The following is a 17,910-nucleotide window of genomic DNA, read 5'->3' as shown; positions in this document are numbered from 1 at the left end:
TTACCCCAGTTAACATTTGTAATTCTGCACTCACATGTAGTTTCTTACCTGGTATGTAAAGACAAAGCGCCAGTCATACCAGTACATATCATTAAAACGAAACAGCCATTTGTAATGTAACCCGCAGCAGCCAAGCCAAAAGGTATCTGAAATATGTAATTTTCTGCGTTATATTGAAAAGTATTTATTCAAGGAATTACATAAAGGATAATTCGCACATGGAAAGTACGTCAGCAAAACATATACACACACGTATATGAACGCACAAGTACACACTACTTTTACGCCATGAACTTACAGGCTGACCAACACTTGTGAACATACGAAGTTCGATCTCAGTACCATACATGGTGTAAGGCAGAACAGACGTTCAAATAAGTTCATCATCCAAATTATTCTATAATGCTTGTCAAGTGTCACAATGTTCTTTCGAAGTCTAAAACAACTGCAAAAATACGTAAGCCACATGTTGTTTATGTCAATGTTATTTCCACTTTTGTCACAAGTATAGATCAGTAGCTCTTTCTTTCTCCCCCCCCCCCCCCCATCTCTCACTCTCTCTCTCTCTCTCTCTCTCTCTCTCACACACACACACACACACACACACACATACACACACACACACACACACCATTATGATTATTCCAAGCGTTACAATGGTACCCCCGCATCTAAAATTCAGTTTCATTTAAGGCTATGTTATTGATGGGTTGTACAATTAACTAACATCAACTGACGATTTTTCTAGTTTTCCTGTTATGCTCCATATTAACAAGCACCATTTAGGGGAAGAAGATAACGTATCATGTTACACACTAGAAATATGTAATAATTATTAGTGATTGGCAATTATTGCTTTTTATTACAAATGGTTTAGCGTTACTCAAGGTAATGTACATAAACAAATTTGTAGAAAGGCTGCATACCTACCCGAAGTATGATGCCAAGCCTCACTAAATGATTTAAAGTCTGTATTTCATATACCGGTAACTAACTAATAAATTACACCAAATATGTGAAATATGTAAGCACACAACATAGTCACAGGTAAAGGAACTTATCAAGCGCCATTATAGAATAGGAAGAATGTGTTTCAACGATATGTTGATAGCAATGTATTACTTAAGCTACATATTTTTATAATGTATAAGGAGGACTTCACAATACCAAATATTTAGATACAAAATAATATTGACAAAGACAATGGTGGGATAAGACAGAGATACAAAATATATTGGTAAACCATTCCTACAACAAAGCTTCTATTTGATTCCTATTTCCCCATGGAAAGGGAATAAGTCAGGCTCATAAATCACTTAAAGCTCAGTATATGGCATCTACATGTGATATGTAAATACAGCGATGCATGGAATATTTCGTCACAATTCTGCTGTAACCTGACGATGTATAGGGAAATTTGTTACAATTTTAGTGTGACACAGTATGGTGGGGTGAAGTGTCATTTAGTTCCGAATGTGGTACTGATTAGTACTGTTGATTACAGAAAGGAAGGGAAATACATTCATAAACGTTTCAGATTGTTTTGGAACGATAGTTTTCATCGCTAAATGTTACAGCCTTCATCAAAAGTTGATATTGTACATAATCTCCAGTACTCCTAGATTAAATGTAATAATAAGAAATATTAGCTTGTCAGTAACATCAATTATTTGTTTCTAGTGTAGAAAATGGTATAGTATCTTCTTTAACCCTAAAATGATAACTTATGACATGAAGCAGTAGCGAAACTTTTTAAAAACATGAGGTGATGGAAGGTCGTTCTATGTACCACCAGTAACACAGCCTCAAGTAGATGTACTATTGAAACACCAGTAGCTTCATGCATTCAGATGTGCAATTATCATTGTAGTACTCAATTTCAGTCATATTTTAGGTGTCAGTTGAAACATGATACTAACATTGTGACACTTATCTCTTCCAATAGCTGACACTCACAGAACAGTAATACCAGGTAACTATTCGTTAATGTGCTTGCCAGCTTAATGTAGTATTATGGTCAATATGTGTTTTGTCAGTCATGGGTTTTTCCAGTTTGTTCTGTCCAAAGCTTTTTTAGGAATAGAAACAAAGTTAAAACATTACATCGATATGAAAGAATGGGGGACACACATCAACAACATACTGAACAAGAAATGACTGGAAGCAAGACCAGAGGGCATACAGGATACAATGGCACAAATAACTACGGAATGTGTCCCATTGGCCACGGCAGAGATCAAAGATGCCATTAACTGCACCAAGAACGAAAAAGCTGCAGCCCTGACAGACTTTATAGCGAATTTTTAATAGACACTAATCAACTACTAACGCCAATGTGGACAAAACTGTACAATAAATGCATAGAAACAGCCTCCATTCCAGAACAGTGGAGACAGTGAACAGTAAAAGTGCCATATAATGGGAAAAGAGACCCTAAGGATCTTAGCAAATAAAGAGACGTGGCCCTAGAAAACTTACCTTTGAAAGTGTTTACAACAATAATAACAGAATGAATAAAGCAAACAATCGACGAACGCCTCCCCGAAAGCCAAATGGGATTCAGGAAACGAAGATTAACTCTGACTGTAATAGAACTCCTGCTAAAGAGAATTTGGGAAGCCCTTGAAACCGAAAAGTTTTATGTAGTATTTATAGACTTCACAAAAGCTTTTGACTTTATAAACAGAAAATTAGTGACCAAATTACTGGAGGAAACTCTAAGTGAAAGCAACATATGGACAGGAACCATAAGTGCAGTACTGCTGTGGAACGAAATAAGAACCTCGGTCAACCTCTCCCTCTCGGAGCCGATACTCGAATCAAATGGCGTAAATTCAGGGAGATCCACTGACTCCTCTGTTATATATACTTTGAAGCTGAAGAAATTTAATGCATACCCCAAAGGGAGTGTGTAATCTCATATGCATATGCAAACGACATTGTCATAGACGCAAAAGACATTGCAAAGTTACAAGAAACGATACGGAAGCTTGGTGAATCGAACATGGCTTTGAAATAAATGTGACATAAACAGAAATGATGGTGCTCCGAAATGGAGGAAGAGCACCTGCATCAGCTGAGATCTTCATACAGAAGAGAAAACTGAAAATCGTATTAGACATCAAGTACTTAGGGATTATAATACAAACAACTGCAAAGAGTTTCTCAAAACACGTAACAAAGAAGGCACTGCAAGCAATAGTGGCAATCCATGAAACAGAATACATTAGGTCCATCAGCCTAAAGACAGCTGTGGCATTATTCAGAGCCAAAATCTCCGCAATACTGACGAACAGCATAGAAATTATAGGACCGCATCTTACAGTGACAAACCTAACGACACTAGAAAGAGTAAAGGCGATCTATATAAGGACAGCAACTGGAGTGTCCAAAACAACACTTCCAGACCTGCTGGCGAGAGAACCATCCGTCATTGAAGGTCCATGGACAAACATGATGCTACCCAATACCAGCGCTTCGAGTGCCTACAAAAAACATTGAAGGAAAAGACCGAAGACGTACCTCCAGAATTTTACAGCACAGGTGCCATGATTGACCAAACATAGGCAAAGTAAAACTTCGAAATAAAACATGTGATCACCAGAATGGCAGTCCAAGGTTTCCACCACCGTATTTGCAACAATACATCATATCATGAACCAAACGCAACGTGTGAGTGTAAACTGAGTCATCAAATATGCAAACGTTACCATGTAGAGCTCTGTACTAAAAGGACACTAAAAGGACTATGCAAACCACAATACGTAAAATTTCTAATTTCGTGTATAATTATAATTGTACTTTGAACTTGGATGGCTATTTGGTTGCAATAAATTTGTTATTATAAGTATTATTCATTGCATGCCTCAAGTGTTTTGTACGTGTTTCACTTTCTGCTCATTGGCACTAGCTTATGCAGTTAACTTGAAGAAAACGTATTTTTTCGACATGCAAATATCTTTTAACTTGGCTCCATTTCTATGTAATTCAGGTGATGCTTACTTTTTTTAAAATTAGTCTTCCAGATTTAACCCTCAAGCCGGCACAATGATTTTCATAACATGAGTGTGTGTATGGTGTGCTTTGAACATATGTAAAGAATAACTGTCGTTATGTTATCAACGCAATCCTGTAAGAGCCAAATCATAGTTTAATGTTAGTGTAATTAAATAACGACAAAAACTTTCACCAAAACAGTGTTTAATAAAACAATAATGAAACGAACTTCAGTTGTACCACTCTGTTGCCAGGGACAGACGTTTCGCCACATTAATGACCCACTCAAAGCAATAAACAGCATTGCTGCGTCGGATCCCAGCCAACCGCTTATTCGATTACTCATTATCCCGTAGACAACTGCATCATTCTGGGATTGTGGTATTAGCTCGTAACGTAGGTCATTTTCTTTCGCCAATCATAAATTTTTCCTGAGCTAGGTTGCTGTTTATTTTGTATTACTGCTGTTCACTTGGATGTACGATAACACAATATGTCATTGTGATAGCTGAAGCAATAACCAAAGTTCAGGTACAGCTCGCCATTGTACAACAACAATGGTACGATGGAAAACTATTTTATCTTGTTTAGTGCACTTTATACATAGGCGCGCCCGCTCGAGAGTTAACATGTTACATACATACAAGTTGCCTATGTTGTTTGTATTTTACGAATTTGCCCCAATATGACGTGTATGAAATAGGGGCATGGTGTGAGACGTCACTGATAAGCGTTTATGATGACGTCATCGAAAAGTGAGCACCGCTTGTGACGCCATCTGCAGGGCACTGAGCTGCTGACTTGATGTCGCAAATCTAAACAAACTGTGCCTGAAGACATATAGCCCTTCTGCTGCTGGTGGTGGAAATTCAAGAGCTGAATGTTGAGAGTTGATAGGAAAAGCTAGAAAACAAACGATGGTTCAGAAAAGAAATGAGAAAAGTAGATCTTATTCTAACAATGATAAAATAAAAAAGGAAATTAATTTCATCTGTAGCTCTGCAAACAGACGAAATGCTAAAGGAAGTCTTCAACATTATAAAACACGCAAAAGAAACATGAATGTATGCAGCTGGAGATAAGGAACCGGAAAGTGTAGATGATGCTTTTATCGAGAAGATGGTACCAAATGGATCACGATCGTTATGCATGCAACATAAATGCTACAGTAATGTATTCTCGTCTCATGTATATTCTTTGACGAAGTAGGAAACATGTTTGTAACAGCTTATAGTGTATACCATACAACAAGATAAATATCGGCAGCTGTGTGCACCACAAATCGAATCTCACACCTTTATTACACAGCAATTATATGTTCGTCATGTGTATAGCATTGTCCACAATGTGTTTCCTTTATTTAATTAATTAATTGATTTAATTTCACAGTATAGATTTTCAAATGCAGCAAGACGTCATTCTTTCGCATCGTCGCTTAGTTAACTACCATTGTTGATGCATGAAGTTAAAAGAAGTCAACAACACTACCGATGATTCTAGTGACCCTGAACATTAAAATTTTACTGTCCTCAGTTTTAGTCATGTGTGGGAACGATGTTCCTACTTAATATTTGAGTTCCATGCCATTACTTCTTTTTACATAATACGTATAAACTGATTTCTGGGGTCTCCACCGTTAATTGGATACAATTCTCTTGGAATTACGTCACTTAATCGGAAGACTTTCGGCAGTCCAATTAATCCTTCCTACATCCCCGACTATAATCTCGGATACACGGACCACATGACCTTCTGGCAGAGAATGTACAACGCTTACATCTTAATGCGATCGCTGGATGTTGAAGAGACGGTTCTGTATGGGAAAGAGGAAGAGGAACTGAAGAAGTATTCCGGTCCCAACCCACCTACCGTGAAGGAAATAGATCACAATTTCAGCCTCATGTTGGTCAACAATCACTTCAGCGTGTGCTACCCTATGCCGAACACGCCAAATATCGTCGAATTAACTGGAATCCACATCCAGAAGGAGAGGAAGCCGCTGCCAAAGGTATTTACAAATGTAATACAAAAAATGTGAGATGCTGCTCGTCGGAGTCATGTGTTAACGTTAGAAATGGCTGAGAGCCGTAAAATAATGTGCTAAAGAAACGTTAACGGCTTACTGGGAAAATATTACATACTTATTTAGTTCTCGCAACTTACTTCTGTGTTATAAAATGTATATTATTTCAATTTCCATATAACAGTAGCAAAGTCATCCGAATATCTTCTAATGCCTTTACTTAGGTCTCAAAAAGGAAGATAACGGCCTGAGACCATAGAAGACCTAACAGTGTCATTCTTTTTGTGCAACTGGGGAAAGGCGTTGCTTCAAATCTAACATCCATAAACACAATCTGCACAACAAATGTCCAGACATATATCCAGTAAACGCTTTGATAATGTCATCCATTTCTTTCTACGGCTTTCCATCTCTTCATGTTTGCACGCTTTCCAACTGCTACGTTCTTGAAAAGCTATATACTTAGAAAGCAAGTGCCTCAAGAGATATTAAATTGAGGGCAACCGGATCTGTATAAGAAAACGGAAGATCTGTGGACCACTGATGATATATTTAAATCGTTTCATTACAAACAGTCATTAGCGGTCATGAAAGGCGAGATATGGTTTTCGAATGGTCGTACGCGAGGTATGATCTGAAACACTTCTGACCAGAAAGTAAAAACACAGAATAAATATACGACTCATGCACATATCGTGATGTTGTTCTACTTTTTTTCACTTTTGAAGTTTCTTCTATAGGTATAGCGCTAAAGCAATAAATTGTATTGCAGAACTGGGTTTCATCTTATTTTCTTCTTTCAATAGCACCAGGACAAAATCATGAGCTAAAATATAGACATGCCAATTCATGGACTTATTTACACATGAGAAAGAAGTAACAACGTATAAAGATTGCAGATGAAGATGCTACAGAGCAAAGATAATCACCACTGACATGAGGAACCAGATGTGTAATGACAGGAATTGTACTGCAATTTGTGTATTGTGACACAGATAAAGAAATGAACCAGTACATGTGAATTCGAGGAATGTTAGCTTAAAATAAGAAGTGCAGCGTAATGAAGAATAGAAGTTATGTATTAATGTGCAGTGTGTCAATAATATTTACAAAGTAAAAATGAAGTTACTAAATATGTAAAGTTTAATACGTCTCTTGTGGTGTTAAATTAATTGCTAGATAGTATTTATTACATAGAGCACTGGGTCTGTGAATAATGAATTAGATGTAAATATTTTCTAGGTGACAATACAAGCTCAGTAGTACAGGTCAGTAGTAATATGAATTCAAGGTTAGCATGAGTGCAAACATCACAAAAAACGAAAAGTTTTTTTTTTAGACAGTCAGTTCTGTTTATTATTATTTGGAGGTAGGGAATTGTTGGCAAATACCACTATTTCGTGAAACTTCCTGGCAGATTGAAACTGTGTGCCGGACCGAGACTCGAACTCGGGACCTTTGCCTTTCGCGGGAAAGTGCTCTACCAACTGAGCTACCCAAGCACGACTCACGCCCCGTCCTCACAGCCTTACTTCTGCCAGTAGCTCTTCTCCTATCTTCCAAACTTTACAGAAGCTCTCCTGCGAACCTTGCAGAACTAGCACTCCTGAAAGAAAGGATATGGCGGAGACATGGCTTAGCCACAGCCTGGGGGATGTTTCTAGTATGAAAATTTTCATTCTAGACCACTATTTCCTACTGCAAAACCATAATCGTTACTTTGAATTATCTCTAAGTTCTCTTCGATGTTTCTCAAAGTCAATATTAGAACACAAAGCAAACTTAGTTTGGCCAAAGTTCAAAAATATTCTCTCCAAATCTGCTCTCAGAGATCCTACTTGTTTATTCTGTATGGAAATTGAGAGGACTCACATTTGTTCTTCTGTACTGCAGATGTTATGGTTTTTGATAAAGCTTACACTTGCTGTAAAACTTATTTTTGTAGGAAACTTCTAAAATGTTTGGCAGGTTTGTGATAAAGTTTCCCTAGCAAGGACTTGGCTACATCATTTGTGGTAGATTTATCAAGCTCTTTTGGTGACACAGGAATTGACAAGTGGAAAGTGAAGCTGGGTGGCGAGTTATTTCTTGAATTTGCTTTGATGTAATGTTTGCCAGTATAAGAGGTATTAAAACGTTCGGTTCATGCTATAGCTTTAACAATAATAATATCCCTTAGTTAACGTATTTTATAAAATGGGACTTTAGTCACTCCATTAAACATTCTATTTTGTCCATGTTATGTATTTTCTTAAATAATTATTTGTATTTGCAACAAATTTTTGTGCCCATAACTTCTTTGTCTAATCACTGCAGATGTCTTTCATAAATTTCTTACAATTAACGTCAGCCATAATTTTAATTATAATAAATTAATTACACATTTTCACTGTTACTGTACTTGTAATTGTCACTAGCAGATGACAGGTTAGCGAAATGTAAGGAAGTGTAGTTTAATTCAATGAGAGAACCTTTATAGCTTTTTTAAATCTATTCAAATAAAATATTTAATACCGTTCCTTGTTTGGACACTGGAAAAAAATGAAATGTTAGTTTAAGGGGGAGGGGGGGACAAAGGAAAAGAAAGGGAAGCAACTAATGATATCAGCTGCAACAGAACTTTATGAAGAACCTGCCTCGACGAGTCAAAAATGTGTGCCAGACCGTGACTCGAACCTGGGATCTCCTGCACACTGAGCAGTAGCGTTAACCACAGCGCCAGTGTTTACTGCAAACGCACGAACCATCTCGCCAAGCTCCCCAGCTCAGTCACAATCCCGAGTGCCACCTGTACAACAGTCCCCATCCATATCCTCTATACTCGCTAATTTTTAGATTCCCGCTGGTGGTCGAATGATATTGCGAATCAACAGTGAAGGTTGTGGATTAATTTTCCATCGAGGCGAATCAGTTGTATGAATGCATGGTGTCTGTTCTTTCGAACATGTCCGAAAGTGCAGAATCCGCAGCTATGATACATATTATGCAACTAGAAGGTGGAGGGGGAGAAAGCAAAGGAAAGGGAAGGAACTGATGATATCAGCTGCAACGGGACTTCATGCAGAATCGGGGGCGACGAGTGAAAATGTGGTCTGGACCAGGATCTTCGGCTCATTAGGCAGATGCTTTAACTACACTATCGAGACACAGTGTCTGTCACAAATGCACGGAGTATCTCGGCACACTTTCCAGCTGATGGTTACCTGTCCGCCGTCCCCATCCATGTCATCCGTGCTTGCTAATTTTAGGATTCCCACTGGAGGTCGAACGATACTGTGCACCTGCACTGCAAGTTGTGGATTCACTGAACATCGAGGTGACACAATTATGTGAATGTCTGTTCTTTTGGACATAACTTAAAGAACAGACACCAAACGGAATCTGTAGCTATGATACAAATTATGTGGAAGGTGGAAGAAAAAAAGGAAAAGAAGGAACTGATGATATCATTAGTATCGAGATTTTATGCAGAATCGGCAGAAATGAGTGAAAATTGTGCCGAACGGGGAGCCAAACCAGGCATCTCCAGCTTACTAGAAGTCCACACAGTACTTATTGAAAATGTATGAACTATCTCTTCATGCCCCCCAGGTGACGCCCTCTCCTACCGAGAGCCACATATCCACAGTCCTCCATCGTCGCTTTCTTAGATTCTCACTGGAGATCGAATGATATTGTGCTTCCACACTGAAGTTTGTCGATTGACTGACCATCAAAACGATTCAGTTATATGAATTCGTGGTGTCTGTACTTTTGGACATGTCTGAATGAATAGACACCTTGGAGAATCTGCAGGTGTAATACATATTATCTGAACTAATAGCTGCCGGTTCCATGCGGCGTCTGTTCTTTCGACATGTCAGAAAGAAAACACATTATGCATTCATATAACTGATTTGCCTCGGTCGCCAATGAAACCACAATCTTCAGTGCGGACGCACAATATTGTTCGACATCCAGTGGGAATCTAAAAATTACTGGCTGTGTAGAACATGGATGGGGACTGTGGACAGGTGGCACACAATGGGTGTGGAAGTGAATCAGGCAGCATACATTTACGATGAACACTGCGTCAGTGTGGAGCAGTGGTTAACGCAACGCCCTAGTAAGCCAGGGATCCCAAGTTTGTGTTCTGACCCAGCACAAATTTTCATTCGTCGTCACCTATTCTGCATAAAGCCCTGATGCAGCTGAATCGTCAGCTCCACCCCTTTCCTTTTCTTCAAAGTAGGCCTGTGCTTTGATAGTGCCACGCAAAACAACAAGGTGTGTAAGCCCCCTCGATGAAAAACATGACCACACCATAACACCACCGCCTCCAAATTTTACTGTTGTCAGTACACACACTGGCAGGTGAAGTTCACCGGGCATTCGCCATACCCACACCCTGCCATCGGATCACCACATTGTGTACCGTGATTCGTCACCCCACACGATGTTTTTCCTTTGTTCAGTCGTCCAATGTTTACGCTCCTCACACCAAGAGAGGCGTCGTTTGGCATTTACCAGCGTGATGTGTGGCTTATGAGCAGCCGCTCGACCATGAAATCCAAGTTTTCTCACCTCCCGCCTAACTGTCATAGTAGTTGCAGTGGATCTTGATGCAGTTTGGAATTCCTGTGTGATGGTCTGAATAGATGTCTGCCTATTACACATTACGACCCTCTTCAACTGTCGGCAGTCTCTGTCAGTCAACAGACGAGGTCGGCCTGTACACTTTTGTGCTGTACGTGTCCCTTCACGTTTCCATTCCTCTATCACTTCAGAAACAGTGTGACCTAGGGAGGTTTAGGAGTGTGGAAGTTTCGCGTACAGACGTATGACACAACTGACACCCAATCACCTGACCACGTTCGAAGTCCGTGAGTTCCGCGGATCGAACCATTCTGCTTTCTCACGATGTCTAATGACTACTGAGGTCGCTGATAGGTAGTACCTGGCAGTAGGTGGCAGTACAATGCACCTTATATGAAAAACGTATGTTTTCGGGAGTGTCCCGATACTTTTGATCACATAGTGTATCTTGCTCAGACATTCATGCCTAGATTGCGTTGTGTGAGGCTTCACTATTTGTGTCGTGATAATAGTTATCAATTTTTTATTAAATTACATTTAGAAAAGACAAAGATTTCCTGCATGCTGTGATATGTTTAGATGTTTACCCACTGTTTTGACAAGCCTAGTCACCATCTTATGTTGTGGGAAGAATTGTTTCGTGAAAAAGTTCTTTGATCTGAATCGGAGCCATATAACGAGCTCCAGTGATATATTCCACATCTGCTTATATACTCCTTGAGGCACTGTACAGCACATGGCAGAGGCCACGTATTCACGTATTGCAAATAGTATCGATAGTCGTTTTTTATTCCATTCGTGTACTGAGCGATGAAAAAATGATTGTCTCCATGTCTCTGTAAGTGTCCCAATCTTTCTTAACTTAGTCTCATGATCTCTGCATCAATTGTATGACGTTGGCAGCCTAATAGTCGCATATTCTTCTTTGGAAAGAGATTATTTTACATTTGTCCAACGTGAGAAATATGACGTCTTTATTTCCGGCGTTTCCTATTTAAGTTACCCTAGCATTTCTGTTTCTCTTTCATATGAGCTGTACCGATCTGATAATATCGTATCAGAACGTCTCTGAATTCGTTTCGTGCCTGTTGCCATGCCTGCTTTATAAGAAATCCAAACACTGGAACAACGCTCTAAAATAGGCCGCACTTGCGTCCTACACATAATTTACTAACCCTTCAAGCAAATCTAAATCTTTCAGTCACTTTCTTTAATACGGATTTTACTTGAGTCTCTCAATTGATATCACTTGTTAGTATTACCCCTAAAGACTTATAACTATGAGATGTGCTCCAGATGTTTGTCACTAGTCTTGTAAGCAGATACTGTCGGTTCCTGCTCTTTGTTGTACGCGTTATATCACGTTTATCAGCGTTTCGAGAGAGCTGCCATGCTGTCCATCGAGTGAAAGTTTTGACGTCATTCTGATATTTCTTGCAGTTGTCCAATGACTAAATAATGCTCTACATAACAACTCCGTCAAGTAAAAAATCTTGTAATGTTCCTGATCCTGTCCGCTTAATCGTTTATACATATTTAGTCGTGGTTAACCATCAGTGAAGATCATCGTTCACACCGGTTGGTTATAATTAAAGTGAAGTTACTCATGGAGGCCCAGTGTAGGCCGTAATAATCGTATGGCAGCGAAACTGCTAGGTATGCCAATGCGTTAACGTGGAACCGATTAACGCTGTAAAACAAATTAGTTTCAGTTGTGGCCAGCAGATGATAGTACGACATCCACGCTGCCATTAGGCAAACCATAGAATAAGTGAATGGTATGGCTATCAGGAAGAGAGGCCATGAACTATTAGTGAAAGTGTTTTATGTGAACGGCAGCTATTACATCGCTGTATTGATATTCGCCGACTGAAAGGTCTGAATAGAGGCCCGATGCCATTAAATGGTTTAAAGAAGGTGATAGAAACATTCGAAAATACGGGGAAGCTTGTTGTGGTATCTGGAAGAGGAAGACGTCCTATCCCGGTGGAAGTTATTTACCAGGTTGCTGTTTCTGTAACTGACCATGCTACACGTCCCGGGTAGTGTTACTGCTCGTGCAGTGTCACGAGAGTTGGCCATCCCATGGACAACAGCACAGAATGTTTTTCAGTCCCTAGAATGAAATTTTCACTCTACAGCGGAGTGTGCGCTGATATGAAACTTCCTGGAAGATTAAAACTGTGTGCTGGGCCGAGACTCGAACTCGGGACTTTTGCCTCTCGCGGGCAAGTGCTCTACCAACTGAGCTACCCAAGCACGACTCACACCCCGTCCTCACAGCTTTAATTCAGCCAGTACCTCGTCTCCTACATTCCAAACTTCACAGAAGCTCTCCTGCGAACCTTGCAGAACTAGCACTCCTGGAAGAAAGGATATTGCGGAGACATGACTTAGCCACAGCCTGGGGGATGTTTCTAGAATGAAATTTTCGCTCTACAGCAGAGTGTGCGCTGATATGAAACTTCCTGGCAGATTAAAACTGTGTGCCGGACCGAGACTCGAACTCGGGATCTTTGCCTTTCGCGGGCAAGTGCTCTACCAACTGAGCTACCCAAGCACGACTCACGCTGCGTCCTCACAGCTTTAAATCCACCAGTACCCCGTCTCCTACCTTCCAAACTTCACAGAAGCTCTCCTGCTTTTCAGTCTATTTTACACTGATACCCGTACAAGATGCAGATGGTGCAGTAAATGATACCTCAAGATCCGCAACAACGTTCTGAATTTGCTCTTCGGTTTCTGTCATGGATCGAAGTTGATGACGTGTGGCCAGGCAATATTCTATGGAGTGAAGAGGCACATTTCACTGTACAGGACAGTACTAACACACAGAACTGGCGAATTTGGTTTGCTGTTGAACGTCGTGTTGTTCACGAAGAGCCACTTCATTTGCCGTAAGTGATTGTGTGGTGTGGATTTACAAAGAGGTTTATTCTAGGTCCGTTCTTCTTTGAAGAGAATACACACGTATGGCCTGCCAGGTGTACTGTGACATCTGCACGTTAAGTCGCTCGTCCAGTGGAACATCTGCTTAATGCAGCCTTCCACAAACGTGGTTTTTCCAGAGGATTCCCAGATGCAGGGCCTGGAAGATCACCTGGTGTCAATACCTGTGACTTTTCGCTCTGGGGATATCCAAAAGAACCCATTTGCCAGGGACGCCTTCGATCTCTACTTTATCTGAAAAGCAGTTCACAGGAGGGATACGTCACTCAGATTCCGCCGTAACTGCTGCGAGCAGCTATTGTTACGCTTTTTACGGATACAACTTCTCGTTAACATCTCTCAGCAAACTGTGTAAACAGCAGTTAATAATAAAATCAACATTATGCCTTTCACTCTTGTCTGACCTTTCCTGTCCACGTCCCTTTGCTAACCCATTACGTACGGAAACATTTCTATGCATGTTTCATCCGTTCACAGCGCCTGATTTCCCCTGGTTGACAAAATTGGAAATTATGTTTTCAATAGTAAATCGGTTACGCGTTAACGCGTTAGACTATCTACAGAGTTTCGCTGCAGTACGATAATTACAGCCCAGCTGGATCTCTGTGAGCAGCTGGACTTTGATTATAACCTCCCGGTACTTTTTTACTGCAGCAACAACATTCTTAGACCTGATCGCTGGGTGTCAACTGCCTATATTTGCCATGATTTGGATGAAACAGAACACTCCTTCTTCAATGCGCAATTCGCTAATGTGTGACTAGGGCCTCCCGCCGGGTAGACTGTTCGCCGGGTGCAAGTCTCTCGATTTGACGCCACTTCGGCGACTTGCGCGTCGATAGGGATGAAATGACGATGATGAGGACAATACAACACGCAGTCCCCGAGCGGAGAAAATCTCCGATCCAGCCGGGAAGCGAACCCGGGCCTTTAGGATTGACATTCTGTGGCGCTGGCCACTCAGCTACTGGGGGCGGACAATTCGCTAGTAGAAACACATCACTGAAGATTGGACGCTGTATTAGCGGCGTCATACACCGTTGGATTTCTTGAAATGTACAACAATATTTTTCTGGAGACTTTTGGCATCATATAGGATAGCTTTATGGCTTTCGAAATGTTAAATGTTAGTGTCACATGTGAAGCGCATCTGTGTATCAGGACGTGAGGGACTTCCTGGACGGTGCCAGGGACGGCGTGGTTTACTTCAGCCTGGGCTCCAACGTGCAGAGCAGTGCCATGCCTCCAGAGACAGTCCGCGCCTTCCTGGACGCTTTCGCTGGAATCCCGCAGCGTGTGCTCTGGAAATGGGAAGCAGATCGATTGCCCGGTCAGCCCGGCAACGTGATGACCGCCAAGTGGCTGCCGCAGCAGGACGTGCTGGGTGAGTGTGCGGACGCCCTCCACTGTAACGGCCTGCGAGGCTGCCGAGCGTAGAGACTACTGTGGATAAGTGACGTCATTATGCTGTTGCAGCTCATCCGAACGTACGTCTCTTCATCACTCAGGGAGGACTACAGAGCTGGAACGAAGCAGCTTATTTCTCTGTGCCCGTCATTGGGATTCCTTTCCTAGGAGACCAGGTTTACAATATTGAAAAGATGGTCAGTTTAGGCGTTGGACGAAAGCTGGATTTAAAAGACGTCACCAAGGACAGTGTTCTAGAAGCGGTGCAGACAGTTCTGGAAGACAAGAGGTGAGCAAATTTGTTTTTTAGTTCTCCAGGATGTTGATCTCCCTTCCAGCTCCACGGATAGTATAGTGTCCTGATTACTTGAACACTTGAAAATATGGTTCATATTTGTAATGGCAAGATTCTTCAGACGTGCTGCCTATTTCAGAAGTCGGGAACCCGCATGACATTAGCTATGTTCACAAACTTCGTGCAGATTTACGTTGAAATGACCATCCTTCAAATTACAAGGATTTTCGTATATTACACATATTGAAATGAGCGTCACCCTACGGCATTTCCGACCTTAGAAAACATTCTCATATGATACGATAAACAATAATCAGCTGATGACTTACTATCATCATGTACATTTGTTAAAATAAAAAAAAATAAGAAAACTGAGTAGATACTTCCGCATACATATGTCTTCTGTATCAAATCAAAGTTTATAAGTTTATTTTTCCTGCTCGTTTGAGTGGTGCTATTGACTTTTATGCCGCACTTACGTAGTTTACAATACTACCATCTCAATTGGAGATTTGTTTCTGTGGGAAATAATAGTGTTTAAAAAACTTCCTGACAGATTAAATCTGTGTGCCGAACCGAGACTCAAACTCGGAATCCTTGTTTGTGCGAGCAAGTGCTCTATCAACTGCGCTAACGAAGCACGACTCACGACCTATCCTCACAGTTCTACTTCCGCCAGTACCTCCTCTCTTTCATTCTGCAAATAATGTTTAATTTAGCACAGAAATAGCTTACGTATCTAAACACAAATACTCTTAAGAGAGGGATAAGGGTATAGGATATTGCATATTCATGTCAAAATACATTTAAGTTTGAAATACTTTCATTTCTGATTAATTTGACTGAGTCCTTTATCCAAGCATCAACGTTCTCGATACGTTTACGGTATGGTCTTCCTGCATCAGACTGTATTCATTGTGTAGTTCCGCTACTGTTCGACGTCTTGTTGATGTTTGTAGCACCTTTTGTTTACCAGTACTGTTGTCAAAGTGTTTTTGTAATCACTGCATATAAAATTAAAATTAAAAGCAAGTGTTTGCGCAGCACCATTCTATGTTGCACTGAACTTGTGGTGTCCAGACGCACAGCGATAGCTTTTGTGTTATGTATGTCCATTGTAACCGGAAAATTTTTCTGTATAATACTTGAGAGCAATATTTTGTCGCTAGATGAAGATATCGCGACAGTGGGCCATACGCTTGCCGTCGGCGTGGTCATCAGCACCCCTCCTGTAACTACCAGGCCGTTAGCTTCAATTTGTAACAGTATATTAGTAAGACCTTTCGTTTGTGATTCCAGTTGAATATGTTAGAAGTATTGTCCTCATCACATCACACAGCTCCCAAACCACATGAAGTTCTATCTGAATCCTCGTTTAGCCCCGTATTCATATGCCAAAACGACGTTTTTGAGCTGTGTTATTAACAAAGTTATCGTGACGTATTTGTCACGTTACTAAGAAAAGCATTCGTTAGCTTCAGTTGCAAGTGCTTCAGAGACCGTTCATCGTGACATGTGACGGATTTAGCAATATCTAATGAAAAAACGATACTTCTAGTGCCGTATCGAAAGTGTCTATCAGTAATCTTAATCTGAATTTTTCTTAACTCTCTCCGTATTCTCTCTCTGTGTGGGCGTACAGACGATATAAAAACTGAAATTGTGCATCGTATCAGACAGTTCTATAAGTTTCTGCAATTGTTACAAAAATATTCCTTCAACGAAAAATCGCACCTTTTAACGTTAAATGTTTCAATTTTATTTTATAGCTGCGTAGTCATATTAGATAACTACTTAGGTGTATTTTGCCTGCTGATCTTGATCATATTTTCGACCACATAAATATTGTGCATGTAACTATTTTGTGTAAACAAAACTATAAGAATGCAAATAATATATTTCGCTTTTGGCAGTAGGATGTTAGCTTGCAAGAGTAAACAAATGTCTGTAATGCCTACAAAAGTTTTGTTTTAGGGCGTTGCAGTATAGAAGTGTGTAGATCACAATAAAATGTGTAATGTAGCGAGGAAGCGAAGGACACGAGAACCACTATAACATAGAACAACTTGATAACCTACAGTATTCGTCTCTTTACTTTCTAGTCTTTTGTTGAACGGGCTACAGCTAGAGTAGTGCTGTATCGTACCATTATAGGATAACTACGTAGAACAAAAATGTTACAATTTTAGAGTTTCGTATCTCAGTTAGTAAAAATGGAACCCTTACAGGATCACTCTTTTGTCAGTCTGTCTGTCCGACTGTTAAAAACGCTTTTCCTCAGCAACAGGCAGACAAACCAAGCTTAAATATATCACACATTAAAGTCTTCGGCCCCTTGTCGGTGTAACAATGTGAAGCTTCTAATTCAGTGCGATCAAAGGATACCGCCATGTCTGTCACATATTTTGATACTCGCAAACTCACCCATCGAAACCTGCAGGGTACTGTCGTCTACCTACAGCCACTAAATTTTGCAGGAAGCAGAGTTTCACACTAAAACCAAAGGAAAACATCTGAAAATTGTTAGTTTATAATTATATCACGGTAAAAATAATTTTTTGTCATTTGTTATCAGACTGTCTGTCCGTCAGTCCATCTTTTAACTCTCATTTCTCTCAGGAACGGGGAGACGTATGAACTCGAAATTTGTGACATATGCTAAGGT

The 17,910-nt window shown here is 40.4% G+C and overlaps 1 protein-coding gene across 4 annotated transcripts in view; it reads left to right on the top strand.

Moving 5' to 3' along the window:
- The window catches only part of LOC126253003 (UDP-glucosyltransferase 2-like), a 324,067-nt gene that overhangs the window by 286,006 nt on the left and 20,151 nt on the right, over window positions 1-17,910 (top strand). For 2 of the 4 annotated variants that reach the window (XM_049954042.1, XM_049954043.1), the window contains exon 6: window positions 15,020-15,239. The exons of the other annotated variants lie outside the window; for them this stretch is intronic. In XM_049954042.1, the coding sequence (XP_049809999.1) occupies window positions 15,020-15,239 (220 nt within the window). The remainder of the gene's footprint in view (window positions 1-15,019; window positions 15,240-17,910) is intronic. 4 annotated transcript variants of the gene reach the window in all.

Source organism: Schistocerca nitens, chromosome 4, assembly GCF_023898315.1.
Source record: "Schistocerca nitens isolate TAMUIC-IGC-003100 chromosome 4, iqSchNite1.1, whole genome shotgun sequence".
NCBI lineage: Eukaryota > Metazoa > Arthropoda > Insecta > Orthoptera > Acrididae > Schistocerca > Schistocerca nitens.
The sequence above is the reverse complement of the archived record's forward strand: the minus strand, read 5'-3'. Positions and strand labels throughout refer to the sequence as shown.